Source organism: Vulpes lagopus, chromosome 1, assembly GCF_018345385.1.
Source record: "Vulpes lagopus strain Blue_001 chromosome 1, ASM1834538v1, whole genome shotgun sequence".
Taxonomy (NCBI): Eukaryota; Metazoa; Chordata; class Mammalia; order Carnivora; family Canidae; genus Vulpes; species Vulpes lagopus.
Window position 1 is genome coordinate 138,186,763 of NC_054824.1, and position 15,172 is coordinate 138,201,934.

General features: G+C 37.3%; 1 protein-coding gene across 1 annotated transcript in view; it reads right to left on the reverse strand.

The window, feature by feature from the left end:
* Positions 1-14,585: 14,585 nt before the first annotated feature.
* RIT2 (Ras like without CAAX 2) overlaps positions 14,586-15,172 on the reverse strand; it is a 390,011-nt gene continuing 389,424 nt past the window's right edge. The window contains exon 5 of the mRNA XM_041765099.1: positions 14,586-15,067. Within this exon, the coding sequence (XP_041621033.1) occupies positions 14,840-15,067 (228 nt within the window). The 3' untranslated portion in view covers positions 14,586-14,839. The remainder of the gene's footprint in view (positions 15,068-15,172) is intronic.

Genomic DNA, 15,172 nt, shown 5'->3' on the forward strand with positions numbered 1-15,172 from the left:
TGATACTCTACTTAGAAAACCCAAAAGCCTCCACCCCAAGATTGCTAGAACTCATACAGCAATTTGGTAGCATGGCAGGATACAAAATCAATGCCAATAAATCAATGGCATTTCTATACACTAACAATGAGACTGAAGAAAGAGAAATTAAGGAGTCAATCTCATTTACAATTGCACCCAAAAGCATAAGATACCTAGGAATAAACCTAACCAAAGAGGTAAAGGATCTATACCCTAAAAACTACAGAACCCTTCTGAAAGAAATTGAGGAAGACACAAAGAGATGGAAAAATATTCCATGCTCATGGATTGGCAGAATTAATACTGTGAAAATGTCAATGTTACCCAGGGCAATTTACACGTTTAATGCAATCCCTATCAAAATACCATGGACTTTCTTCAGAGAGTTAGAACAAATTATTTTAAGATTTGTGTGGAATCAGAAAAGACCCCGAATAGCCAGGGGAATTTTAAAAAAGAAAACCATAGCTGGGGGCATCACAATGCCAGATTTCAGATTGTACTACAAAGCTGTGGTCATCAAGACAGTGTGGTACTGGCACAAAAACAGACACATACATCAATGGAACAGAATAGAGAATCCAGAAGTGGACCCTCAACTTTACGGTCAACTAATATTCGATAAAGGAGGAAAGACTATTCATTGGAAAAACGACAGTCTCTTCAATAAATGGTGCTGGGAAAATTGGACATCCACATGCAGAAGAATGAAACTAGACCATTCTCTTACACCATACACAAAGATAAACTCAAAATGGATGAAAGATCTAAATGTGAGAAAAGATTCCATCAAAATCCTAGAGGAGAACACAGGCAACACCCTTTTTGAACTTGGCCACAGTAACTTCTTGCAAAATACATCCACAAAGGCAAAAGAATCAAAAACAAAAATGAACTATTGGGACTTCATCAAGATAAGAAGCTTTTGCACAGCAAAGGATACAGTCAACAAAACTAAAAGACAACCTACAGAATGGGAGAAGATATTTGCAAATGACGTATCAGATAAAGGGCTAGTTTCCAAGATCTATAAAGACCTTATTAAACTCAACAGCAAAGAAACAAACAATCCAATCATGAAATGGGCAAAGACATGAAGAGAAATCTCATAGAGGAAGACATAGACATGGCCAACATGCACATGAGAAAATGTTCTGCATCACTTGCCATCAGGGAAATACAAATCAAAACCACAATGAGATACCACCTCACACCAGTGAGAATGGGGAAAATTAACAAGGCAGGAAACCACAAATGTTGGAGAGGATGCGGAGAAAAGGGAACCCTCTTACACTGTTGGTGGGAATGTGAACTGGTGCAGCCACTCTGGAAAACTGTGTGGAGGTTCCTCAAAGAGTTAAAGATAGATCTGCCCTACGACCCAGCAATTGCACTGTTGGGGATTTACCCCAAAGTTTCAGATGCAATGAAACGCCGGGACACCTGCACCCCGATGTTTATAGCAGCAATGTCCACAATAGCCAAACTGTGGAAGGAGCCTCAGTATCCATTGAAAGATGAATGGATAAAGAAGACGTGGTCTATGTATACAATGGAATATTACTCAGCCATTAGAAATGACAAATACCCACCATTTGCTTCAACGTGGATGGAACTGGAGGGTATTATGCTGAATGAAGTAAGTCAATCGGAGAAGGACAAACATTATATGTTCTCATTCATTTGGGGAATATAAATAATAGTGAAAGGGAAATAATGGAAGGGAGAAGAAATGTGTGGGAAATATCAGAAAGGGAGACAGAACATAAAGACTCCTAACTCTGGGAAACGAACTAGGGGTGGTGGAAGGGGAGAAGGGTGGGGGGTGGGGGTGAATGGGTGATGGACTCTGAGGGGGGCACTTGATGGGATGAGCACTGGGTGTTATTCTGTATGTATGGTAAATTGAACACCAATAAAAAATTAATTTATTTAAAAAAAAGAAAGAAATTAGTGAGGATTAAGGATAGGCAATTTTGAAAGAACAAAATAGGAATATGTTTAATAGGATTAAAAGGATAGATAAAACAGACAAAGTGGTAGAGGAAGAGAAGACCCTGGGAAAGTTTCCTTGATTGTCTTGCCATGCCCTGGTCCACAAAGCAGCCTATCCCAAGAGCAGTCCTCTGGGCAGACTTTCCTTCTGTCTAACCTCTTCTGCATTTACCCAGCCCTCTCCTTTCTGAAGGTCCCAGACGCTACCATTTTATTTCTCTCTGAAGAGCTTCCTGTAGCCATTCTAAGTACTAGACCTAAAACATCTGTTAGCAGCAAATTTTCTTCCTTTCCTGTCATCTGAGAATGGGTCTGTTTCCCTTCCCTAGAAGATCATTTCACCCGATATAAGATTTGGTTGGCCAGTTCTTTTCTTTCACTATTTGAAAAACGTTATGCCACTTCCCTCTGGTCTCCTTTGTTTCACGTGAGACATTGCCTATCATGGACATTGTTTTATCTTTTCCTGTTAATGTGTCATTTCTCTCCAGTTACCTTAAAGATTTTTTTCCTTTGTTTTTACTTTAATCATGATGTATCTTAATATCGATTTCTTTGGGCTTACCCTGTTTATAGTTTTCTCAGCTTTTTGTATCTATATGTTTATGCATTTCACTCACTTTGAAAAGTTTTCCACCATAACTTCTCTGAATAATTTTTCAGTCTGCTCTTCTCTTTTTCTGGGACTTTGATAGAATGAGTATTAGATCTTTTGTCATTAAGCCACAGAATGCTGATGCTCTGTTCTCTCTGTCTCTCTTTTTTTGAGTGTAATTGACGTACAATGTTACATTAGTTTCGGATATACAACATAATGATTCAGCAACTCTATACATTATGCTGCGCTTACCAGAAGGATAACTACCATCTGTCACTATACAATGCTAGTAAAATACTATTGATTGTATATATTCCTTTGCTGTACTTTTCATCCCTATGGCTTATTCATTCCATAACTGGAATGCTATACCTCCCCCTCCCTTTCACCCATTTTGCCCACCACCCGCCCGCCCCCGCTTCTCTGTGGCAATCATTAGTTTGTTCTATATATGGGTCTGTTTCTGGATCTTTTTGTTGTTTATTTCTTTATTTGTAGATTCCACATATAAGTGAAATCATATGGAATTTGTTTTTCTCTCTGACTTATTTCACTTAGCATAGTACCCTCTAGGTCCATCCATGTTGTCCCAAATGGCAAGATCTCATTTTTTTTCTATGGCCTAGTAATTTTCCATTTCGTGTGTGCATGTGTGTGTGTGATACACCACATCCTCTTTATCCATTCACCTATTGGTGGACACTTTAGTTGTTTCCTTATTTTGGTTATTATAATTGATGCTGCAGTAACATAGGGGTTATATTTGAATTAATGTTTTCATTTTCTTTAGGTAAATACTCAGTAGTAGAATTACTGGATCATATGGTAATTCTATTTTTAATTTCTTGAGGAACTTCTGTACTGTTTTCCATAGTGGCTGCACCAATTTACATTCCCACCAACAGTGCATGTGGGGGTCCTTTTGCTCCATGTCCTCACCACTTGTCATTTTTTGTCGTTTTGATACTGGCCTTTCTGACTGGTATGAGGTGATATCTCATTGAGGTTTTAGTTTGCATTTGCTTGGTGATTAGTGATGTTGAGCATCTTTTCATGTGTCTGTTGTCTTCTTTAGAAAAATGCTTATTCAAATCCTCTGCTCATTTTAATCATATTGTTTCCCTGGTGTTGAGTTGTATAAGTTTGTTAAATATATTTTGGATATCAACTTTTTATTGAATATGTTGTTTGCAAATATCTTCTCCCATTCAGTAGCTTGCCTTTTATTTTCTTGATGGTTTTCTTCACTGTACACAAGAGACGGTTCTTTTGTTTCAGTCTTATTTCTCTTGTTTACATTGGGTGAATTCTGTTGATCTATTTTCAGATTTACTAATTCTATCCTCTATCCTCTCCATCCTACTTTTGAGATCATTTAGTGAATGTTTTTTATTTTTTAATTTCAGTTATTGTATTCTTTTATGCTTTCCATATGGTTCTTTTTTTAAAAAATATTTCTTTGCTTAGTTTTTCTGTTTTTTCCTTTGTTTCAAGAGAATTCATAACTAGTTGTTGAAGCATTTTTATGATAGCTGCATTCAAATCCTTTTAAGATAATTTCAACATCTGAATCATCATGATACTGGCACCAATTGAATGTCTCTTCTTATTCAGATCATGATTTTCCTCATTTTTGGTATCTGTTATATCCTGGACACATCAGTTATTTGGATAAAAGATTGTTGATCCTACTTAATTTCCAATTCAGATAGTTATGTTGCTTAGGTACATTATATAGTTCTGTTCTACTTTTATGGGGTTTCATTCCAATGACAGTTTACAGATCCCTTACAGTGTTAATTTGCTCTGCTTCATTATTCTAGTAGTGGTGGGACTCTGTCTCTGCTGGTGTTATGTACATGGGCAAAAGGCACCTCCTTTCTATCTCTAGTCCCTGTTCTATGTAAGCAAGAAGACAGAAGCCACTGAGTCTGGGTGTCTCTGTAACACTAGGTAGAGGGCAGAGAAGCAGGGCTCTGCTGATGCTGTCACTTCCAGATTAAATTGCCACATAGGGCTCCAGTTATGGGGTGGGAGTTGTTTTGAAGTTTTGCTGTAGCTCCTAATGTTGGTAGTCCTCTACTCATAATGCCCTGGTTCCAAAGTGAAACTGTGATGGCTTGGGGTTTCCTACTGCTAGTGGATCAAATTGCTGCCCTGCTAATTTGTGAAGTAGAAGCTTATATAGTTAAGGTCTACTGGTGCTGTTCTGTTGCTGGCTGATTGGGCAATTGCTGGGGCCTTGGTTATGAAGCAGAGCCTGGGACTCCCCGTTTTGTCTCTTTTGGGCTTTACTCTTCCCTATCTGTCTTCCCTCTTTCCTTTCTTCCTCCAGTATATTGTCTGGGAATATATGAGAAATAATAAAGAGACTCTGGGAACTTAAATTGTCATTCCTCAGTTCCTGAGTTTCCTAACTGGTCTTACAGTTTTCAGAATTATCAATGTCTGATGAAGAATTTTAAGAATATTTTATTTATAGGAATCAGGGAATAGTAAGTTTATGCCCCATCTACCCAAATTCATTTTAATCAGTACTGTTTGCTGGGAACTTGGGGTTCTGAAATTTCTACAGTCATTTATACAGGTCCCCAATGATATTTATATAATAGCTGATGAGGGGTAACACCAACCCTCTACTTGTCTCTTCTATAGTGTATTAAAAAAAATCTGATCCAGCACCTCTTTCTGAATGAGAAGGGATAACAAAGGAAATGGAAACAAGGAAGAGGAGGGGCCTAAGATTTTAAGCTGGGAGCCTCAAAACTTGTTTTGAAATGCATTCGTTTACTGCATCCCTAGTAAGGGCTTAGTTTTATAGGATAAATAATCTGGACTTTGTAAGCATCGCTGTCTTTAGGTACTTTGTTTACTTTTGTTTTCTGTTCTCCTTCAGAGTTCCGAAGGGATATAAAACTGTCTTGGAAAATATGAACCCATTTAGGTTACATTAAATTAGAGAAGTAGAAAAAAAAATAAAATAGGAAATATAATGAAAGATCACAGTGTTCCTTCTCTTTCTTTCTTTCTACTGAGATCAACAATAAGGTCAAACTAGAGGCTCAGAAAGTTTGAGAAAATAAAAAAAACAACAATACCTAAATGCCTTATTCTCCTGTTTCTCACGGATATGATACACCCTAACCTCGTTCATTTTCCTTAGGTACAACCTCTGATGGTTTGCTGGTCTTCTTCCCTTATGACAAGAGTCTTCAGGTATTGAGCAAACACATGTTGTTCTCTATTAATGAGGTTTGATATCTTTATCTTCCTCCTTCCTTCAGCTCTATGAGCTTGATTGGCTTCTCAATTATAATAAAACATAACACAACAAAATAACCTCAATCACTTCCTACAAATTGTGTTCTGAGTCTCCAAGAAGTGGCCTTAATGAATTTAGATGTGTTGCAGACATCAAAATGTTATAATAAGCAAAGGACTGATGTGTGGAATACCAGCAGAGTAGGGAACACTCTAAGGATGCTCAGTGAAATGGTGACATGCAGTAGCCATACTTTCCTACATAGAGTCAAAAGGATCCTTTCCAAGAGAGTTGAACAGATATAGTTTATTCAGCTTATCTGAATAAACTCCTTAGTCTGTTCAGAGAAGGGCTTTGTAAAATTAGATGTGAAGAGGAGGAAAGAAGGAATGGTATTACTATGAAAATGACAGCATCACATTTTCCAGGGTGACCCATTTTCTAAAATTTTTATTCAGCCCTGAGTAAATTATAGGTATTAGATTACATAATTTCTGACAAAATACAGTTATAGTATTTCACTGTATTCTACTTCCAATCTATTCTCCAGAGCTGGAATTACCATTTTAAAAGGCAAACAATTTATAATTCATCCATTTAAATCCTTTAACAGTCTCTTATTTTTCTCAGGATAAAGACCAAACTCATAACTCTCACCTGAACAGACCTGCATGGTCTTGTTCTCAATTTCTCCTCCTGGTCTCCTCATGTCATAGACCTCTGTTATCTTTTCCATCCCTACTATACCAATCATCCCTGCTGACCATGCATCCACTTGGTTTGGGGCCCATATGCATGCTGTTCTTGATGTCTGGAACACCTTAATTTCATCCCTCTCCTTGTGGTCTAAATAAATGGTGCTTCTCCTTCATATCCCAAACAATCTTCATGTCTTCGGGGAAGTCCTCATCTCTTTAAATTCTGCTATTCTGGACAATATTTACACACCATAACTCTCCATCATAGTATTGGTTACAGTCCCATTTTAAAATTATAAATCTAAATATTGCTCTCTTTCTTCCTGATTAGACTAGATGCTCCAAGAGTCCAGGGACCTTCACTGTTTTTGTATAGGTATCTCCAGAGCTTAGTGCAGTACTTGACACAGAGTTAGGTACTCAGAAAATATTTTTCAATGTATAGATGAATGCTTTGGTTTATTATATGATTATTGATAAGATAATAAAAAACATCAAGCAAGGTGTGCTGTATACAACATGAGCTCAAAAATACTAATAAATACATGAATAAATGAATGTTGAGTGAATTAACAAGTGAGTATATGTGAGTGAATTAACTACTTGTGAATTAGTAAATCATCTATCCTTTTAGTTTGACTTTTTCTGGCCCTATATTTATATCTATAGAATTCCTCTTTCCTCTCAAACAGGAGGAAGAATACAACTAATTTCTATTATTGACCTTTTAAAAAATAATAAATTCACAGGATGTGCTATAAAATAAATTACGCAATATGTGCCAAAGGCCAAGACAAACCATTCAAAGAATATCCATCTTTTTGTGTCCTGGTCCTATCCCCATTCTATATGGAAACTGATTAGCTCTTAGAAAGGAGGAGGATTTGGGTGAGCCAAAGTCACAAAGTCTGTGTGATTTAGGCATGATGTGACTTGTACATCTGTAATTCATAGTTGTTTTGGTTTCTGTAGCGTCTCCAGGGCAGTGGTACACCAGTAGTGCTTTTATTCCTCTCTTTACCTCTTCTGCACATAAATATACACTATAATTGCTGTAAGTCCAGCACATCTCAATAGTGGTATGTTTTAAATCTTGAGTAAACTCCCCTTAATTGACATGCTCACCCCCTTGTTGAATGCATCATCCAGAAAGATGACTTATAATAGCATTGCTCTCAGTATCCTATTGGCCTAAGCTAAAAAGGGAGGTAAAGAGTCCTCATATTTCATAGATTTTAAAGAGACACTACGGATCTATTCTAGAAACCATATTTTTTTAGTTAATTTATTAGCTAGTTTTAATTACACCTCTAGAGAAAGCTGAATGATGCCCAAATTGCAACATACAAAGTCCAGCAAATAAATTATTGCTGTGATCTTAGTGGCATGCTGGGCACATCAGAAAAAATGTTTTCCCTTCATATGAGATAATTTCCACTAAAAATGGAAGATATAATAACCTAAAGTTATTCTAACAAAATTGGTGCTTGGAGTTGATGACACCTCACGAGCCTGAGGTTGTCACATCTCTCTTCCCTCTCTGCCTCTTCGAGAGACAAGAAAACATTAAAGGGACAGGCATTTTCATGCTGTTTTTTGGCCTTGTAGGACCCTAATGGACAGTAAGGGGTATGAAAAAGGAGAATCAGAATGAGGGTGAGGAGACATGCCTGGAGGATTGTCTTTGCTCTGAACCTCAGTTTCCTCGTCTATAGGAGGGAACCAGGTTATGATGATTTTTATGGTTGCTTGAAGCACTACTATTTAATTGATTATTTTTCTTTAAGGTTTTTTAAGATACAAAGGCTAATTACTATGGAATATTTTTTTTTGTTTAAATATTTATTTGAGAGAGCAAATGCATGCATGAGTTGGGGGAGAAGCAGAGGAGGAGGGAGAAGGAGAATCCCAAGCAGACTCCCTGCTGAGTGGGGAGCCCAACATGTGGCTCCATCTCATGACCCTGAGATTATAACCTGAGCCAAAATCAAAATTGGATCCATAACCAACTGAGCCATCCAGGGGCCTCAGTATAGAATATATTTTTTAAATGAATTGGATATATATCACACTGATATCATTAGAACTTTGCACCCAATTTTACAGGGCTGGAATGTTGATTGATTGATATGCTTTCTTAGCCATAAAATTTAATTATTTACACCAGTATTTTGAAGGGAGAGAGTAACATTGGGTTATCTCAATATGTAATGAGATATTAGAGGTGGAGTGGGACTTGAAACAAAAAGGGTGAGGAAGTGTTAGGATACAGTCTCTCCACGTGAATTTGTGTACATGCTTACATTACAGTCTGCCTAGCTTTGATGTTTAGTATCCCTTTATCTGTGCACAATCCTCTCACTTTGTGGCCTCTGTTTCCATTGTTCTATCCTGTGTGTACCTGGTTCTCATGTACAGGAGGCTACATAGACCTGTTATCCCTTAAATGATGCATGGTCTAGGTGTTCTTCACCCATAAAAAATTTACATGTTCTTTGTGCCTTCCATCATAGGTCCATCTGCTCTACTTTTAAAAATAGCAATTAATCATATGACAAATATATTTATGTTGTTGACATTTTAATGAGAAATTTTCTACTTTTTTTTAGAGCTTTTATTTATTTATTCATGAGAGACACACAACACAGAGGCAGAGACACAGGCAGAGGGAGAAGCAGACTCCCTGCAAAGAGCCCGATGCGGAAGTGGATCCTGGGCCCGGGGATCATGCCCTGAGCTGCAGGTAGATGCTCAACTGCTGAGCCACACAGGCATCCTGTAATTTTCTACTTTCTTATATTTACATTTATAATGGATATATATATGGCCTGAAAAAAATAATGGCATTTTGCTATCTAACCCCAGATAGAAACTGTAATGGGAAAACTTCAAAGAAAGTACAAGGGTTCAAGTACAAGCTGACAGTAGAGGATTTAGGCTAGTTTGGTTTTAGGATGTCTTCTAGTATCATGTGAAGATTCAAACCAGAAGAACTACAACTTCGGTTTATATAAATATGGTGATGGGGATCATTATGTTTTGAAATATTTTAAAATATATTCTGTCTTGAAATTTTTCTTGACCCGTGGCTTTTAAAAATATGTAACATCTTTATTAAGGTAGGTTTTTATAGTCTGAAACAGATTTTGGTGCTTCAGAAGAACATAAGCCACCTATAATAAGGCATTTCTCATCTTGGACTATTAAATTCTATTTTCTTGTTTATCTTACATGCCAGTATGTTTTTGAAGGATAACTTAGAGAAAAGCATGCAGCCTACTTCCTTCCAGCAGATGGCTTATGGAAGAGAGACACTGAAAAGCAAATGGACTATATACATCAGGATCCTTTTCCTAATCCTACACCCTGGGCCCCTCTGGCTGACTAATGGTGGGAGGTTCCTTACAACCAATGACAGGAAACCAATGACTTGGGCTAGTAACCAAGTTTCCCATTCATGGACACATTTTGTGTTTATAGCTGATATGGTACATTCTAATTTATCTGTGCTTGTATATCACTTTTGCTAATTAATAAATACTAGGAATAAGCTAGATTACTGGGGGCAGCCCCACATGAGCTCGATAGAGGTGGAGGTAGGCAGAGCTGCAGAGCCTTACTGAGTCATTGCTCAGGAATCCCCATGACCTGTGTGTGGCATATGAGTGATCCCAGAGAGAGGCACAGGTGCTGGTAGAGTTGTCTGGAAGAGACCTGGGGTCGAATAAAGACACTGTGTTGGGAAGGACCTTGAAACTCAAAGGCAAAGAGCAATGCCATGGATACCAGTAGAAAGCTCCTATTTATCATGGCCCAACCTGCCTACCTTCAACATACCTCAGAGTTAACCAGTCTGGTAACAGAATCAGATAGTTACCAGGGACTGCAGGGATGGGGAGGTGGGGGATTATAATCAAAGGCTATAAAGTTTCAAGCAAGATAAATAAGCTCTAGAGATCTGATGTGCAACATTTTACCTGGTCAGCAGTAATATATCATATAGTTAAAAATTTCTTGAGAGGGTAGATATCATGTCAAATGGTATGATGACAATAAAATAAAGTTGAGAAAAAGAAGAATCAGGCCAGACCCTTATACATTGATTTTTGTATCCTGTCACTTTACTGAATTCATTTATCATTTCTAGTAGTTTTTTGGTGAAGTCTTTAGGAGTTTCTATAGATTTTATCATGTCATCTTTAAATAGTTTTGCGTTTTCCTTACCAATTTTATAATTTTTCTTTATGTTGCTGATTGCTGTGGCTAGGATTTCCAGTATTTTGCTGAATAAAAGTGGTATGAGTAGACATCTTTGTCTTGTTTCTGACCTTAGGGGGAAAGCTCCTAGTTTTTCACCATTGAGTATACTATGGGTTTTCCATATAAGGCCTTTATTACACTGAGGTATGTTATCTCTAAATCTGTGTTGCTGAGGGTTTTTATAATGAATGGATGTTGTACTTTGTCAAATGCTTTTTCTGGACCTATTGAAATGAGTAGGGTTTTTATCCTTTCTTTTATTGGTGTAATGTATCATGTTGTTTTGTGAATAATGAACCACTCTTGCACCCTGGAATAAATGCCACTTGATCATGGTGTGTGACTTTTAGAAATGTGTCATTGGATTAAGTTTACTAATAGTTTAGAATATTTTGAAGATTTTTTTATCTATATTCACCAATATATTGGCCTGTAGTTGTCTTTTTGTGGTACTTTTATCTGTTTTTCGTATCAGGGTAATGCTGGCCTCATAGAATGAACTTGGAAGTTTTCCTTCCTCTTTTGTTTTTTTGGAATAGCTTGAGAAGAATAGGTATTAGAGCTTCTTGAAATGTTTGGTAGAATTCCCCCAGGAAGCCATCTGGTCCTGGACTTTCATTTGTTGGAAGTTTTTTGATTACTGATTTAATTTCAATGCTGGTGAACAGTCTGTTCAAATTTTCTATTTCTTCTTGCTTTAGCTTTGGTAGGTAGTATGTTTCTAAGGACTTATCCATTTCTTCTACATTGTCTAATTTGTTGGTAAACCTTGGCTAAACAGATTAAAGAGAATACTGAGGATACACTATAGAACTTGGAAGAAGGGGGAATTCTATTGCCATGAGCTCATGTAGGCCATGCCTTTCTCTTATACCTACATATCGTTTTGGAAAGGAAAGGAAGCGGGGCAGAAGTTTGAATGATCAAACACTGACCTAAGTACATGATGCAGAGATTGTGTCATTTAAAGATACTTCTTAAATTATTGTTTCATATTAGCATTAAATTACTGCACTGAATTAAAATTTAGTAACCCCACCCCCCCTACAGCTACCCATTAGTCAGAGGGCTTGTGAGAAAGAACAGATGAGTTAGAAATAAAGTAGCTATTTGTTCCTTGCATTTCCGACTGTTATGTGAGTAATGTTTGACCCAAGTGCCCATGTTTTTTCCTCACTGGCCTTTTCTATGGAAGTTCCGGAACTCAACCTGTACCCACTAAATACAAAATATAGTATTTTAGATGGCTATCATCTCTGATCTGAGAAATTATTTTACCATGGGGAATCACAAGATAAATTAATGAAAAACACCTCAAAATAGATAAACGATATATTTCTAGATGGCAGAAAACTGTGTTTAGAATTTCCTCAGTGCTTTGGTACACATGCACACACCCATATATACATGAATGTGGTATCTAGAAAACTGCTTGTTACATACTAGGTTTTTAGTTACTATTTGATAGATTGTGCTGGAGAATTACACATTCATCTAACAATGGAAATGGATGTTTATTTTCAAGAGTTTATTGACAGTCCCTTGGCAATGCAGGCATGTGTACTTTGTGGTTTTCTTCTCTGAGCTTTTGAGATTGACTTAGATATTTTAGGTCTGGTTGGAAGTTTTCAGGGATAATGATCAAAAATAAGATCTTGGCATTTCAGTCTTATGGCAAGAGAGTGAATTAATAGCCCATGGACAGAAATAGCTAGGTTTTATTCTTCTGGAACATTTCCTTCTGCCTAGAAGAATGCTTGAAGTCTGCCTCAATCTCTGCTTGTAATAAGTATCTCAAATTCATGCAGCTCTCAGGTGATACTTTGCAGATCCCCTTCTATAGAGTGAATGGTTGAACCTGGCACATGTTACCTAACCTAAACCCCTCTAAAAGTTCCTACAATTTATAAATTATTTATTAGTACTCAAGGAGTATAAAGAAAGAAAGAGGAGTAGAAGAGATTTAGAAAATTCTAGAGCCAAAAGACAGTGGAGCTTATAGTAATAAATTTATATAGACTGAGTTATGTTAGGAAATGCACCAAACAGTCTTAGTACTCATAGACTGGGCACTCATCAAGTTTTCAAAGATGGAGTTTCATCATATAGAACTAAGTGCCAAGTACTATGTTTCCTAGATTGCATCTTCTAGCAAACAGAAGAGTCTGACGGAATATAGTATTTATAGGGTCTTCCCAGGCTTGAAAAGGTTCTCTGGGGTCCGGGGCTGCAGAAGGAAAAGAATGTGCAGGAGGCAAAGAATGTACTAACCCATTTTTAACAGGACAGAAACAGATTATTAAACAGAACCAAGGCAGGAGGAAGCAAAGAAAGACCCAGTCTGTAACTTTAAGAATATCTTTAAATGATCTCTATGTGTTCTCTTTTTTACTTTTTCTCCTAATTATGAAAAGATGAAGTAGATTTGGTTTCAGGACACTATGGAATGGGGGAAAACTGATCAGTTTGTGTCCTACACCATAGAATATGAGGGTTGAGAAAACACCAAAGGGAGATAGCTGGCAACAGTTAATTGCACGTCTAGGACATAGGATCAAGAACAGTGAAGTCCCTGTGGTTTTGACAAAGGCCTTAGCTCTAAGCAACAAAAGGACCCACAGGTATATTATTCTGAAAGACTAAAATTTTAGTTCGCCAGTTGAAAATTTATGATTTCTAAATTCCTTCTAGTTGTATCTATGTTACTATGTAAAACGTGTCCTCTCATCTAATAATGTATAATCCCACTGTTCTTCAGCCAAGTGAGTCTTCCAGCTATATGTTAAGCTACCTTGAGTCATTCCTGCGTTTTCGGAGATTAACAAGTTCTAGGGGCATTGTGAATAAAAGAATAAGTGTTTACATGTTGTATGATAACTATGCTCTTCATCCTTCCTTTTCTCCGATTTATGATAAAAAACTGTCTCCAACCCATGAAGACTGGTTACATGGTTTCCATCTCATGTTCAACTCTTATTTAATACTTGTCTGTTAAACATTCAAAACTGGGTAAGGTGCTTTCTAAGTTTGAATTTGAATAAACCAAATCACACAGTGGGATCAATGAGTGAATAGACAATTTCATTTTCCATGATGATCATTTGTAACAAATAAGAAACAAAACCTTCTAACTGATGGTATTTCATGGTTTGAGTAAGAAGAGATAGGAAATTATGGCAGCATACAGAGAATATAGAGTCTCTGGATCAACAAGGCTCTTGCCTTCCAGGTGGTCCCAGTGTAGGTGAAGCAATCCTAAGAGGGACTCCTAGTGGGAGGGAGCAGGGTGTCCTTCTACGAATATCTGAACCACCAAGTTCCTATCAGCCTCTCTTTGCCTGCTACAAAGACAAGATCCTTTTGCCACAGCTCAGCGACTTCACGGTGATAATTTTGCTAAAGCCTAACAAGGCAGAGCACTGCAAATACAGAGATATTTTCTTTCAGCCCTCCAATGACCCACAACTGGTTCCTATTATTAATAATTCCTCTAAGATTTATCTTCACAAAAAAGCACCAAGACTTCCACAGTTAAGGAAAGACAGGACTGCAGACTCCTGCTCTGAATTGTTTCCTGAGCTTCTTCATTATTTACTGAGATTCCTGAAATGCAAACAATCAGAGTCTTATCAGGCAAAGGCAGATCCCCTGAGCCTTTTATCATTCAGTCTGCAATTTTGAATTTCCTCTATAACCAGACAGCATACCAAATGAAGCTAGACTCTTTAAAGGGAAATGAGGCAATTGGAATGTCAATTTTATTTAGTAATATATTGTAAAAACTTAAACAGCATATCCGGCTGATTGACAAAATCCATCCAACTGTTAAGGGCAAAACAAAACTATCTCAAGAGGTACAGTTATGCAGATCTTGCTTTTACCTATAGGCAGATATTTAAAGAGAAAGAGAGAGAGAGACAGAAAATATTGAAGCAGAATGCAACATCTGGAATTGTCCAACTGATAAAATTCAGAGAAAGAATAAGGGAGTTAGAAGCAAGGCTATCATGTCATGTTTTCTTTCTTCTTCTTCAATGAGCCTTTTAACTTTTTCCACAGGCTGTCTTTTCTCTTCAGTTTCTTTTCCATCAAGGATGGCATGGACTCCTTCTTGCGGATTTCTCTCACGAGACCATGAAAGGCATCATCAATGCAGAATCTGAGGGCTGCAGAGGTCTCAAAAAAAGCACAGTTATATTCCCGGGCCAGACTCAAGCCTTCTTCTGTAGAGACCTAAGGAAAAATAAATGGTAGTAAAAAGAGAGAAAGGAAGAGATGCTTAAATCAAAAACTATGCTCTCTATCAGGACTGTGGACATGTTAAATGGAAAAAAATGT